Source organism: Myiozetetes cayanensis, unplaced genomic scaffold, assembly GCF_022539395.1.
Source record: "Myiozetetes cayanensis isolate MyiCay16 unplaced genomic scaffold, myiCay2020 scf4, whole genome shotgun sequence".
NCBI lineage: Eukaryota > Metazoa > Chordata > Aves > Passeriformes > Tyrannidae > Myiozetetes > Myiozetetes cayanensis.
Genome location: NW_026087631.1, coordinates 54934999 through 54949381, shown reverse-complemented (window position 1 = coordinate 54949381; position 14383 = coordinate 54934999). Strand labels below are relative to the sequence as shown.

The 14383-nt window shown below is 41.7% G+C and overlaps 1 protein-coding gene across 2 annotated transcripts; it reads left to right on the top strand.

Annotated features, from left to right (window-relative positions):
• The first annotated feature begins 1612 nt into the window (after window positions 1–1612).
• Window positions 1613–13054, top strand: AK3 (adenylate kinase 3). Of its 2 annotated transcripts, none has more exons than XM_050328536.1 (5): window positions 1613–2071; window positions 6274–6393; window positions 9248–9420; window positions 10945–11063; window positions 12700–13054. In XM_050328536.1, exons 1-5 carry the CDS (start codon window positions 1924–1926, stop codon window positions 12821–12823), a joined length of 684 nt encoding a protein of 227 aa, XP_050184493.1. In that variant the 5' UTR covers window positions 1613–1923; the 3' UTR covers window positions 12824–13054. The 2 variants fall into 2 exon arrangements, with proteins under 2 accessions (XP_050184493.1, XP_050184494.1); XM_050328537.1 differs by lacking the exon at window positions 1613–2071 and adding an exon at window positions 2367–3690.
• Window positions 13055–14383: the final 1329 nt, after the last annotated feature.

Here is a 14383-nt window from a genome sequence, read left to right as displayed (position 1 = left end):
TTATTTTCATGTAATACCTTTCATTTTCCCACATACTTGCTTTACGGACACTTGATTGTTGTCTACACATATTGTGCCCTTCCACCATTCAGAAATCTGTGAAGTGTGGAGCTTAAAACGAACAGCAGAACTTCTAACATTTAAATAGCTTTGTGCTGCCAAATTTTAAGACTCTGGTGCTTTGGCAGACTAACGTGTTGCCCTGGAAACATTGCGAAAGCCCTGAATGTTTCACTGTTGCTGCCCTACTGCATTGTGGAACAGATGTATTACTAGGTTCAATTATGGAGTTCCACACTGCTCAATGTAATAAGATTTATGCTCTTAGTAAGCTTTCTGTGCAAAGCCAGTGCCTTCCTACTTAATTGTTAAGGCAATGTATTTTGTTGACTGGGCAGTTTGGGGGCTATATGCCTATTTCCATATTGTCCTTAAGTATCAAACATCCTTTTGAATGTATTCTTGTTACTTTACTTGTTTCAATGAGAGCCCCTGGTGGTCTAGTGGTAAAGGCGCCACACTGTCACTGCCGAGACCCGGGTTCGATTCCCGGTCAGGGCCACTCCCGGGCTGATGGAGCTCGTTAACCCTTAATAGGCAATCCATCTACGTCCTAAGGACCTCGCTGCCACCGTCCAAGCTCGCTTGGCCCCGGCAGATGAACCTTAGGATTAAAGGGTGGGCTCAGTTCCGCGCACACTCTGTCTCACCTAAAAAATCCAATGCGCAGGCTGGAAGGTGTAAAGACCTTCCCCGGATCTTCGCTCGCGAAGACTGGCCATTTATTACTTGTTTCAATGTAAGACCACTGAAATGAAACAAGATTTTAAAACAGAAAGCTGAATTTCATTATTGTTTTGGCTCTAAGTCTGCTTTCTGTGGGATCACTTTTTCACTGCGGCTCCCAGTGGTCGAAATCTATCAGCATCTCCTTCTCCGGCTGTGGACATGACAGTGAACAATCAGGACACAGAACAATCTTCTGTTTTGGTGAAAACATTGTGTTCTGCCGTAGCTGAGAATTACTGAATCACATCTGTGGGAAAGGAGTTCTGCGTGTCCTTTGGAACAACATTGCCCAAAAGAACCTGCAGCTGTTCACATTCATGTATCTTAAACAAAGCTCAGGCGCAGCTCGTTAAAAATGCAGCTTCCTGCTGCCAGGCAGTTGGAGCTTATTCTTTAGAGACCATCAAAAGCAGAGCTGCTGGCATGGGGGTGAGTGGGCCGAGTGCTGAGCACAGCACACAGCCACAGCCTCAGGGCTCTTGAGCAGGGCGGGGACAGCAACGGGACGTGTCCGCAGCCCAGCAGTTACCAGGTGACGGCCAGGTAAGGAGTCATGTTCCAGGTCTAGGAAATCCTTGTGAAAGTTCAGGGAAATGGGGGTGTCACTATCCCTGGGGGTATTTAAAAGGCGTGATATGTCAGTTATAGGTACATAGTTCAGGGTGGAATTGGCAGTGTTGGATTATTGTTGGACTCCGTGACGTTCTGGGTGTTTTCCAACGCAAATGATTTCGTAATTCTGTGAGTGAGAGCGGAGACAGGCAGTGGCAGCGGGCTCCGGGAGCATCTAAAATGGGTCTCCTGGGCAGAAGGGCGTGGGGATGTTGGTCAGGTCCAGTTCGGACAGTGATGCCTTAATGCAATCTGATGCGACTTTCTAAAATGCAATTTGCTTTAGTTATCTTTTATTATTATTATTATTATTATTATTGTTCATTTATCCCTCCCTCCCGCCGTGCATTTACGTAAAGGATCTTTCCTTCCTGCCGCTGATTGACAGCCGGAGAAGCCGCCGCTGTTTCTCCCTGGGAGGACCGGGCTCGGTGCGAGGCGGCGCTCCCGGGAAGGCGGCGCTCCTGCCGCGCCCCTGCCCGTGCCCGCCGGCGGCCGGAGCGGCAGGAGGGCAGGGGCAGCATGGTGGTGTCGCCGCTGCTGCGCGCCGTCATCATGGGGCCGCCGGGCTCCGGGAAGGGCACCGTGTCCGCTCGCATCATCAAGCACTTCGGCGTGAAGCACCTCTCCAGCGGCGACCTGCTGAGGGACAACATGCAAAAGAGGACAGGTGGGAATGGGGACGGGGCGGGGGTGTGCGATCCCTCTCCCCGCGCCGCTCCACGGGCACCGTCCCCACGCCGCCCGGCGGGAGCCGCCGCCTGACGCGGCCCCGGGCACACGGCACGCCGTCCTTCCCCAGCCGCCCTCCCTCCCTTCTCCCTTCGGGAAGCCCTCGGGCGCTTCTCGATGGGGGGTTTGCTGTTCCCCAGCCCCAGCTCAGTGCTCCCCCCTCACCCAGGCAGGGGCTGGGTGTCTTCACACAGCTCCTCTGGAGGCCGGGGGCAGCGGAGTAGGCCTCGTACCTTCGGCCCCGGGTCCTCTAGGAGGTGCCACTTGGCATCTTTGAGAAGGTGTACGGGGTTATCTGGGGTTATGTCGCTTTCCTTGCTTTGTTACACCTCATTTTTTCCTCGTCTTGGTGCTTTTTGTAAGCACACAGTAGTTTTTGTAGGTGTTTCTTATAGCTCTGCTAGTCTCTGATACTTTTTCTAGCTGGCAGCATGTTAAAAGAGAAAAATACACTTTTTAACAGTCAGGGCAAGAGGAGGGATTCTGGGCAATTAGACTTCTTCAGATCTCCATTTGATGGCTAGGAGTACAGGCACCTAGAATTATTACAAGCTATTCCACAATTAGAAAGCCTTGTCCCAAACAGGCAGGCATAATGGTAGTGGTGCTTTCCAAAAACGAACAAATTTCAAACTGCTTATCTTACGCTTTTATTAGTATTGTCATCTTACAAGTTTATATCATACTTAGGTTGCAGCATGGTCTGTGTTTGCATGTAGCACTGCTTGTATGAGGTAATGATGTGAATTATTCTTGCTCTATAGTCCTAGCTTGACCTCTGGCCTCTGTTGAGATGCCATAGCCCCTGCCTGTGGGGGATTTTTGCAATGATGAAAGGTCCCCTCCTGACTTCCATGCCTGCTTTTCTTCATGCTGGGGTGAGAAACCTTGTAAGAACCATTTCTGGTTGCATATGATGAAGCAAGAGTATTGTTATTTCCAACACTTTAAAGCTGTATAGATAGCATTGTATTAATCTCTGAGTATCATGGTAACTGGTACTCTTTGTTTTTGGAAACTCATATCTGTGTTTGTAGTTGAAAAATTAGCTGCATTGTGAAATCAGTTGTGGTGTGATTTCCACATCTCTTCACACAAATTCTGTTTGCCCAGTAAGAACAATGACTTCATCATAGTGACCAACTTTACTAGAGTTGATATCCACAAGTTAAGGATTTGCTAGGAGCACCCCCTGTGCAGGCATATCTGATCATATTCATGGTATTTCTGTCTGGTTGGTTGCACAGTCAAAAGTTTTTATTTACCGAGGGTCACAAAACTGTTTGTTATTACATTTCAGTGTAAGACCTAGTGGGGCCATTTTGGAAGACAAAGGAAATGTGTTATTTTTACCAAGTGCTTTGGAGTTTATGTTACTTACTAAATACTTTAAGTTTTGTGCTCTTTCAATATGTCTTGGAAGCAAGATCATAAAGCACCAGAATCAAGCTGAAGGATGTGTGAGAAGAGAAAATTGCAAGAGGAAATACCATGTTGCTTGATTCGAGGAGGGAGCCATGAAGTGGTGGAAAGAAGTGAATAGGCAAAGAATTCTAGGTGGGTTGGAGAGATGACAGAATGTGAAGCAGAGCAAAGGTGTGAAATGAAAATGTAGCAGACATGTTAAAACCCTGAATGGGAGGAGAGAAGCCAGTGGAGGGTGTACGTAGTGATGGTTTTCTCTGACTTGGCTAGCACAGAACTTAACAGAATCTGCTATAGAGTTTTTCATTCACTAATTAACCCAAATAAAGTTCTATTGTAATTTCATTGAAAGTCAGTCACTAGTTACAGAAATGGTCTCTGAAGGGTTGAGATGAAGTATGAGGTAGCAGGAATAAGTAGTACACTGAAGATAGGAGAATAACAGGCAACTCAGAGAGCTTTGATAAGTTCAGTCAAGGCAAAGCATTTGAGTTTTGATCATAATAGAAGAGTCCAGAATTTCCCTTTCTTTGGGAAATGTCGTATGCTAAGATGGGCAGTTAAAACACTTGGAAAATTAGATATAATTAACAATAGTTATATGGTGCAAATTTTGGCATTTGCTGTCTTGTGAAAATGGACATTGTTGAAAAGTCCTGTTGAAGATGTGTCTGTAGCAATTTGCAGTTACTACCACGTCCTACTGCTTTGGAGAGTGGAGAGTCTGTGACCACCTCTCTAATGCTAAGGAAACTATTGTCTGATTATGGCTAGAGCTTGTTTGCTGTAATGTGGTTAGAACATGCCAATCTTTTGTAAAAACCTGAAATGTGGATACCTGTTATCACCTAGAAAGAAAAGAAACCTGTGTTCCCTTTAATTCCCAAAACTGCCTTGCCTATAATGTTTTCAGACCCAAGCTGACAAAAACCAGAACTAAATAAACCCAACAAAACCTCACAAAATCTCCCTCCCAACAGCAGGGAAACAATAACAACAAAAAGCTATGATCTAGTGTGTACAAACTTTTTGTCTTAATATAGAACTCTTTGGGTAAAGTTTTGCCTATTTTTCTCCTTCTGTAGTAGTAACTTTCTAAAGTACCTGAGTTCTGTAGAGAAAGGTAAGAGGCACTACGTTTCCAACTCTTTTGGTCTAATAATAGGACCTTGCAGCTTGCTGTGTTCTAAACCTCTCTGGGCCCAAAAACTCATCAGTCTTTCCAAAGTATATTAGAACTGTTCTCTGTGAACTTTGCCTTGCACATATTTTTAGATCTTTGTGGCTAGAGCAATGCTGCAACATAAATCATAGCAGACCCAAGCATCAAGTAAACATTAACCTATCCAGAGGTGATTTGTTCCTCCTCCCAGTCTACTTTTGCAGGGTACATGGTTTAAAGTGCACTAGAATAGTAAGAGGTGTGACTTGCTGATCTTGAAGAAGGAAGGAAGGGAAGGAAAAAAGCCCAGGCAGATTCAGTGTCTATTTCATGGTCTTCAGGCTTTTCAAGCCTGACTACAGATGTGAACACTCAATACGGGGGAAATAGCCTCTTCATTGTTATGGAGGGATTTTTGTTTTGGTTTGGTTTGTTTGGTTGGTTGATTGGTCTTTGGTGGTTGGTTTGGTTTTTTGTCATCACCAAAGCTATTGTTTGTTTTGCATGTACTACTTTTCAATTGCCTTATCTGAAAAAGAGCCTCTGTACTATTGCATATTCTGTGCACTCAGTGACTGGACTGGCATTTTTCATTGCTTTATGCTGAAAGTGGTTATATCTTGTGTTGGTATGTCAGTCCATCCCATTTCTCTTCTGCTTAGTTTTCTGTAACTAGATCTGAACTGGCTGCAAGTAAAGGCTTCAGCAGATACACAATAAAACCAGTCTAGCTGCTGCTCCGGGTGACTTAACATAACTGGGTAATTGTTTTGCAAATGAAAGCTATGGAGACTTTGTGCCTGGGACAGAACTGAGTTTCTTCCTGGCTGTTGCCAATTATACAGCATGCAACTGCCTGTCACGTAGGAGCATGGTGTGTTACCTGGAATCGTGATGTGTGGATGTAATTTTAGTGAGCCAGTGGGCTAAATGACTGGTATTAAAGGTTAGTCAGTTCCATGGGAAAATACTAGTGCCTGTGTGCTCCCATAAATAGTTTACAACATCTATAAACATCCTGTTGTAACTCTAGTAATCATAAAAATACATATCTGGCAAGCGTGTCACACTGCATACTACTCTCTTAAATGCCAAAGACATTTTCTCTTCGTAGGGAAGAGTTAGTAGCTAACTGAGAAACTAACTTTTTTTCCTGGAAATCTGAGGACTGATATATTAATAAACTTGTATCCTGTATATTTCTTACTTTGAAGACTCTTTTGCCTAATGGTCTCTCCCAATCTTAGTTTTATGAACTTACTATTTCAAATACTTACTAGTAAACTTTTTCAGGGGGTGTGGGGATAGAGGTGTGTTCTGCCCTATTGCTGTCTGTCAAACTGATCAAATGAATCCTATAAACATTTGCACAGTCAGATCCTACCTGATCATCTGTTTTTTTTTTTTTTTTTAATTTTAGCAAGCATACTGTCTGTGTTGTTTACAATTTTTCTGTGCCATCCTGATCAAAACAAATTTCTTGCAGGCTTGTGGGAGGTCTTTGCTTGCTGGAGGTCAGAGATAGTGTAATACAACTTCTCTTACTTTTGCAGAAGTTGGAATCCTTGCCAAGTCCTACATTGATCAAGGGCGGCTTATTCCAGATGACATCATGACACAGCTAATGCTGACTGAGCTAAAAGGTCTAGATCAGTACAACTGGCTGTTGGATGGTAAGTTAGCATACTGGTAATCAGTGTATATGGAGAGAAAATCTGGTCTGGGAAGCTTGGAATGCTTTAGTCTCTTGTTGCCAGCTTGTGAAACCTTCAGCAGCTAGTCTGCCTCAGTTTCTTTGGCTGAAAGATGCTTTGGGTGCATCCTGCCTTCAGTACATTACAGGGATATTTAACTCATGTTGAAAACTCATGTTCAACTCAATATTCCAGTAAAATTTCAAAACTGGCAGTTCTGGTAGTTTTTATGATAATGATTCACTGAGAAGTTTATTTTTTTCATGTCTTTTCTTGTTAAAGTCCATGGGAATGGAAAAACTTTTGAAGGATGGGGCTGAGTAATTATTTAAATAGAAAGATAGGCATGTGATGCAGTTGACAAGGTAAGTACTGCACCAGTGTGGTGTGTAATAAATCACTAACAAAACTAGTGCTTAAGTGCTCTAAAAGGTCTCTTTCTTTTTTTGTTGGGTTCTGTTCTCTAGAGTGAACTGTTTTGCAGTTCTGCAGTGTAAGCTCATGCTTCAGCATTCACACTAGAGAGAAAATGCATTTGCCAACGACTTCATGAACTGGATGGTTCTTCTTGTTCTAGCCCATGAGAGTACACTTGGATGAGCAGCACAAAGACAGTGCCTAGGCTGGACTTTTCAGACTCCAGTCACAACATGTCTCAGTAGATAAAACTAAAAAGTTATTGGTGTGGCTTTTTTTTTTTTTTTTTCAGAGAGAGTGAAAAATCCCCAGTGTTCTCTGTCCTTAGTGCTTTATTATAATTGCTTCTAAGTACAGTGATCTGTTCCGATGGGTTTACTCACAGTAACGTTCCTCCCTGAGACAAAGGCTTCATTCCACAGTGAACAGCACAATGTAACCTAATTAATAAAGCAAAGAGCTGCAGGTTCTTTTTTCTTTTTCTTTAGTTCCAGCGCCTGTGTAAGCACAGTTCGAGCCTTGTGGATCTCAATTTGCAGCAGCATAGCTGCACACATTGGCAGATCTAACCAGGAAGATTGTGTGGAGACCATAAGAGAATTTAAGTCAATTTCTGTTGCATGTTAACATGCTGCTGCCTGTAAACTTTTGGAGCAAAAATTTTGTCTGCATCAGCATGTGGAATGAGACTCAGTGAATTTCACCAGGGTAGAGCTGGCGTAGTAGGCTTTGTAGGAACAACACTGTTCTGTTGAAAAATGTTAATCTGAAATCTTTAGTTTGATAACTGTAATGGAGAACAAACAGCTGAGGTCAGCTGTCTCAAGCCAGAGTTGTTGAACTCCTTGTATTCTCACTTAGCCAAATAGCCATTTACTGCCTTATGATAGGTTGGTGGCTTCTAGAATTATAGCAGATATGGCAGTCTAAGTCATATATGTCTGTGGTTATAATCTGTTTAGATTTATGTGTGGTATAATTTAGGGCACTTTTCTGTTTTCCTGGAATCTTCATCACATCTTGTAGATTTTTTTCTGTATCAAGAAAACACTGTGTGCAGCAAACACTGGTTTATTTTTAATGAAATGTTTTTGTAAAGGCATTTTAATTTGTTGAGGAAGTTTCTCATTACTCAGTCCCACAGGAAACTCCTTTTCCAGCTGCATAACTGAGATGTGTGGTGGCTGACTATCTCACCAGTAGTAAGAACAGCAGTGCTGAAGTCACAGCTCTCCCTCTGCTCTTAACATTTAGAAGCACTTCTACGAGATAATGTGAATGTGTGAAAAACAGGATGAGGGCACCTGATGACTGTGATGCAAACCAGGTGCATGAGACTTAATGCACAAGCAAGAGCTTTGTCTGAGTTAATTAGCTCTGTCCTTTTATCATGTTTTAGATCAGACACAGTAGCCTTAAGACTTTTTTTTTTCCTCTTGTAAGACTAGTTCTTTGCTTGTTCAGGCAGTTGACTGATCAATAAATGCTATTCAAGAAGAGTTTCTGAAGTTTGTGCTTCTAGGTACTTGCCTTTATGGAGAAGTTTACTTGTGTAGTATGATGAAAATTACAAGCTACTGAATTACATGAGACTATGCTAGAGCTTTGTGAGTAGAGGCATTGTTTCAGTGAATAGCATGTTCTGCAGTAGCTTTGACCACCAAAGTTCTTGTTCTTAATTTTTCATTTTCAATTCATTGTGGAGACCTTTGTTTTCTTATTCTTTGTTTGCTACTGCATGCTTTCTAAAGTTTCTCTAATAGTTGAAATCACAGAATAGGGAGCTATAAAGTTCATGGGGCAAAATGCAGTCTTTTAGTGAAAAGACAGGTTTCTCCTGTGCAGCCTGGGTGTTCTCACAGTCATCATACCCCAGGACAGCTTGATACTCTAGAACTTCTAGAACCCCTCCTAAAGCTACACTTTTATATAAAATCAATCCTGGGCTGCCTCTGGTATATATTTGGTTTACTGCAACTGAATAAAACAGGTTTGTAGTGGTCACCGCCTTAAACCAGACTTGCCCAACTGTGGAAATAAGAGATGTCACAAATGCTTCTAAATTATTCCAGACATCTCAGTGAAGCTTTTCACTGGAGCTTTTATTGTTTCAAATGCATATATAGTGCTTTTATGCAATGTAGTGGTATGTGGTACATATCAGTATGGGTTCTTTTTGCATTTATGTGTTACACTTTTGGGAAGATGATTCACTGAAATGAGGAAATGAAAGCTGGGAGGCATTTAACAAGTTAAAATGCTGTTATAGACTGAAAAATACTTGGGAAATCTGATATCTCTTCAACTTTTAGAGTATGATAATGGTTTTTCTTTTTATTTGATAATTATTTTCTCTAATGACTGAATCCAGGTAACTCTGCTTTTGGAATTTTATGGAGTTGTTTCCTTTCAAAAGGTTTCCCCAGAACAGTTGCTCAGGCGGAAGCCCTGGATAAAGAATGTCACGTAGACACTGTAATTGACCTAGACGTGCCATTTGAGACCATAAAGTGTCGGCTCACAGCACGTTGGATCCACCCTGCGAGTGGCAGAGTCTACAATCTTGAATTCAGTCCTCCCAAAGTGCAGGTAAGCATAATACATGTTGGTGTGGCACTAAATAAATGCTGCATTGGGTAAAATGTTGTTTGCATATATTGTTTCAAAACACAGTGGCTCAGAAAAAGAGGGCTGATTTAATCTCTTGGGAGCGAGCATAGAATCTTTCCGGTAACACCCTGCCTCTGAGAGAATGTTAGTGACCTGGTAGAACCTCAAGCTGGAATACTGTCTGCCTCGCACACTGGCATAGGATCTGGGCATATTCTTAGCCTGTTTGCAGGCTGTATAAGCCAAAATGTAGTTTCCTTTTCCGTCCTCCAGAGAAGTAATTGTATCTAGGAAGCACAGAATCCTCAGTCAGAGGAATACACTTAGTGCTTTCCCTGTGTTTATATTTAAATAGGATGGGAAGGGAAGGGAAGGTCAGCTGTACTGCAAAATTGGATGTAGAAACTTGCAAGTCAGGGAAGCTTTTCAACAGATCTAAGAGGTGAAATATCCTAAAGTGGAACTTGAAGATATGGATTGTACATTGTTCCCTTAAGGTTTTTGAAGAATTAGGATTCTCCTTAGTGCAACTCAGCTTAAGCTGTATTTCGTCTGCAATTCTAAATAACTTAGCTGTTGGCATCACATTTCACCTGGAAGCTCTAATAAGTTACATCAGAAGCACAGCAGGCCCTATAGTTTTTGGATTTCAGTGTTGCAGGGAAAGAGGCCAGCTTGAAGTAGCAGGTAAGCACTGGAACTGAGCAACTGAAAACATTGCCTTTGTTTTGCTTTAAAGGAGGTGTATAAAATCACAGTTATTTTTAATTGCAGAAGAGCATGGGCAAGCTGCAACAGAGAATTATCAGACCTACCAAAGAACAGGCTTCAGCTGCCAGAGCTGTGATACTAGGAACGTTGCTTTACCTTTTGCTAATTAGTGGGCATATCACAACATAGTAGATTGCAATATATAAGTGAAACCATGGAATAGAGCTGAATAAGTGAAATACAGTTGTATCTAACAGACCTGCAAAACATTTACTTACTGAATAGGAACAAGAGATTATAGTTCAGACATTAGGTCCCTACCTCTGTAGGGAAAGCTTCAACTGACTTTTACGCCGTTTTTTTATACAGCTGTTGCCAAATGATAACTCTTCCATTTTGCAACTTAAAATCAAAGGCCCTTTAAAACCTTTGCCCATTTTAGTATTGTCAAAGGCCCATTTGGTCTCTTATTTGCTGCTATGCAGGAATGTATTACTAACAATATTGTTTTCCCTTCTACGTGAAGGCTTTGTGTACATGTTCCCCATATTCTACGAATGCTTCAGAGGACAAATTAGTCAAATTACTGTGATAATATTCATTGGCAACGCTGAGAAAATATTTCTAACCAATGGACTGTTTTACTGGAAAGTCAACAACTTGTATTGCAGATAAGATACAAGCAGCTGCCTTTCTCTTTATAAGCAGAAATCTACACTCTAACTGGCAGCTGATCATAATTTAAACAGAAATAAGAAATATACTCCAGTGTTTGCTTTTGACCCTGATTAGGGCATTGATGATATTACTGGTGAGCCACTTGTTCAGCGTGATGATGACAAGCCAGAGACGGTTAGCAGGAGGCTGCAGGCTTACGATGCACAAACAAAACCTGTTCTAGAATATTATCGGTAAGTAGTAAAATCTATTCTTCCATATTCTAAAAGCTCATTTCCCACTAGCATAGCAATGAACAGATCCTCCCAGTTACAGAATATCTTATACTGCAACACTGAATGAGGTGTGAGTAGCCATGTAGCTTTCATGGCCTCAAAAAGAAATCAACCCAGTAGAATGTTTTCCACTGTTGGATGGGACCTTTTCAGGCATCTGCATAGTAAAATAGCCTGTCACCACAGCCATATTTAGCTTTATAAAGAGCTCTATGCATTATTCAATACATCATAGGACTGTTCTGAGGAACACAGCTCTGGTGAGTAAGGTAACAGAGACATTTTCTTTTGGAAGATCTTAACAGTATTTTGATTTCTGAATGTGTAAGTAGAAACCCTCCTAATAAGTGCAAGGGTTCAAGAAGCAACACACAAATAGAGAAACTGCCTAATGAGCATTTAAAAGTGTCTGTTCTAAGAACAGGACTGTGAAGGGCCCAGCTAGCGAGACTCTTTGGGAATAAGAAGCTATTTAAGTATTATGTCATTTGCATTGTGGAGTGATAACAAATTACTAGTTCCCTCAAGAGCCAAAATTATACAGTTTCTTCTGATGTAAAGCAGCAAGTAGTATCACACTGCTAATATACAGATAATAGTAGGTAACCATGTAGACCTTTACTCTTAACTTGCCTAGACAAAGAAATCAGTCTGACAACATCGTGGAGGAATTGTCCTTCCTCTATCTCCCTATCTACCATCCTTCATTATGTGCTAACAGGATTGTTGAGCAGAAGATTAAGGGCTCCATCTTTGGTGTGGTTAAGTTTTAAAGAAGTTTTTCTAGAGTGACAGTGGTATTCCTGATTTTGTTGGATTTCTGAAGTGAAAATGCCTCAAAGACCACAGTAAAACAGGTCTAAGCTATTGTTATTATTGATAATAACATACTGTACAGATAAAACTAGCTACTAATTCAGAATAACTCAATTGTGCTTGGTAATCTTGCTTGTTATGATGCATATCCGTGAGGTGCAACTTTACAATACCTGTTAGTCACAGTTTGGATGACTGCTGTACAGCATGTGCTGTATGAATATATTGCTGCTTATCTTTATCCTAGGAGCCCCTGGTGGTCTAGTGGTAAAGGCGCGGCGCTATCACCGCCGAGACCCGGGTTCGATTCCCAGTCAGGGCCACTCCCGGGCAGGTGGGGCTCGTTAGCCCTTAAAGGCAACCCACCTACGTCCTAAGGACCTCGCTGCCACCGTCCAAGCTTGCTTGGCCCCGGCAGATGAACCTTAGGATTAAAGGGTGGGCTCAGTTCCGCGCACACTGTGTCTCACCTAAAAAATCCAATGCGCAGGCTGGAAGGTGTAAAGACCTTCCCCGGATCTTCACTCGTGAAGACTGGCCATTATCTTTATCCTGCTTGTTAAGCAGACAGCAGTCAGTTTTGTGAACTGATGTGGCCATTACATCGCTGTTTGAGGAAGAGAGTAATGAATGTCCAGCCTGCATTTTCAATATTATGTCTGTTCTTGGTGTTAAATCACACACTTATTCCTGCCAGGGCAATCTTGGAGTGAAGTGGAGGTCTCGGGACAATTAAACAATTTGATTTCTTTAACCATTTCTTCTTTTTCTTCCTTAGGGAAAAAGGGTTATTGAAATCCTTCTCTGGAACAGAAACCAATAAGATCTGGCCACATATCTATGCTTTCCTTCAAACCAAGTTGCCAGATGTGAGCCAGAAAAATGATGCCGTTCCCAGGTGAAAATAGGTCAGACTTCTGCTCATCTGTCATCACTCGATCTTGATTACATGAGACTCAGCCATCAAGGATTTTTCCACATAGTCTACCAGACTGATCAACAATTAAAGTCCAATGCTGTCCTTAATTTACATTATGATAGAATTGTGATGCCTGTGGTTCTCACTTTAATGCTGTAATTTTTTATATTAAATATACCTAATTTCTAAAATATAGTAACTAACTTTAACAAAAGCAGCTACTCTCGTGTCTCTTATTTGGAAAATATGTTTGCAAACATTGACTGGTGCAGGAAACACATTTCAGAATACAGCTTAATTAGAAAGCACATGGGTTGATTTACTCACTCATTAAAAGAAGCAACGATGAGGATATGAAAGCACATTTCTTGAATGCATCGTAAGTTGGGGCTAGCCAGAAGCTGTGGAGAACCATGACCACTGTTCTGCAAAAAGCCATTTCAGACCAGAACTGGCATTTACAGATGGGTTGATCTCATGGAAGAGTCATCTTCTTGTAAGTTTGCGTGCACAGATGTTAAGGTGGCTTTGCTTGGCTTAAATTACACTTAACACTCACTTTGGTGATTTGCCTTATTACTAAGTTTATATTTCTGTCCTCAGAGCAACTACCTTGCAGGCATAGGAAATAAGAGTTTCAATGAGTTTCAATTTGGTCAAGCTTCTCTCTAAAAGACAGCAGACACTGAACAGATTAACTGTATCCGGTGAAGCTACAGCCGGATGATCTTGATTAGTGAACATGTCTTTTCTAGCATCTCTGAAAACAACGGCCCATTGATGCCAGTGCCACAGTTTTCAGCGGTCAAATTATTAACTTTGGCATATTACTGCAACAAGTTTTATTGTAGCAGTTGGACAGGTTTGATGAGATTCTTGTCTCTGACCTGCTCTTGTGTTTATTTATTCACTAGATAGCTGAATTACAAACCTTCACAACCCACACAACCCAGGAAGTGCAGACACTGCTATTTTTCAGTGAACTCTCCCAGCCCTTTTTTTTTATGCTCACCAGATCAAGAGTTTAAAGAAAAGAGTCAGCAAAGCTTGAGCAACAAACAACTATGTCTAGGCAGTGTCTGAAGGTAGCTCTGTCCTAGTAATGCAGGCCACAATCTCCTTTTGCAGTGACTGTAGGCAGCTGCAGAGCTGTGATGTTGACATACCTTGGACTGCATTGGCTCATCAGGTTTTAGAACTGTCAATATTGAGACATGTTTAAGTCTAAAAAAAGAGATGGTCATTGCAGAATTTGTAAGGCTTTCCCATTACTATAAATAAGCAATATAGCAAGCAGCTATCACTACAATCAGTTTTCCTTACATTTTAAATAAGGCTTGCCAAAAAGGTAGCCCACTTGTACTTGTCCTCTTCAGAAATGTCTATATGGAGGCTGCAGACTGAGTTTAGAGATGAGCTTCCTTAAAATCATGGTTAGAAAACAGTAGGTACCATATTACAGTGAGAAATCCTGATGTGTTGCGTTGCTTACCCTGATTTTTGCATTTTGATTTCAGTAAAAAGCAGTGATGATTGGGGTTTT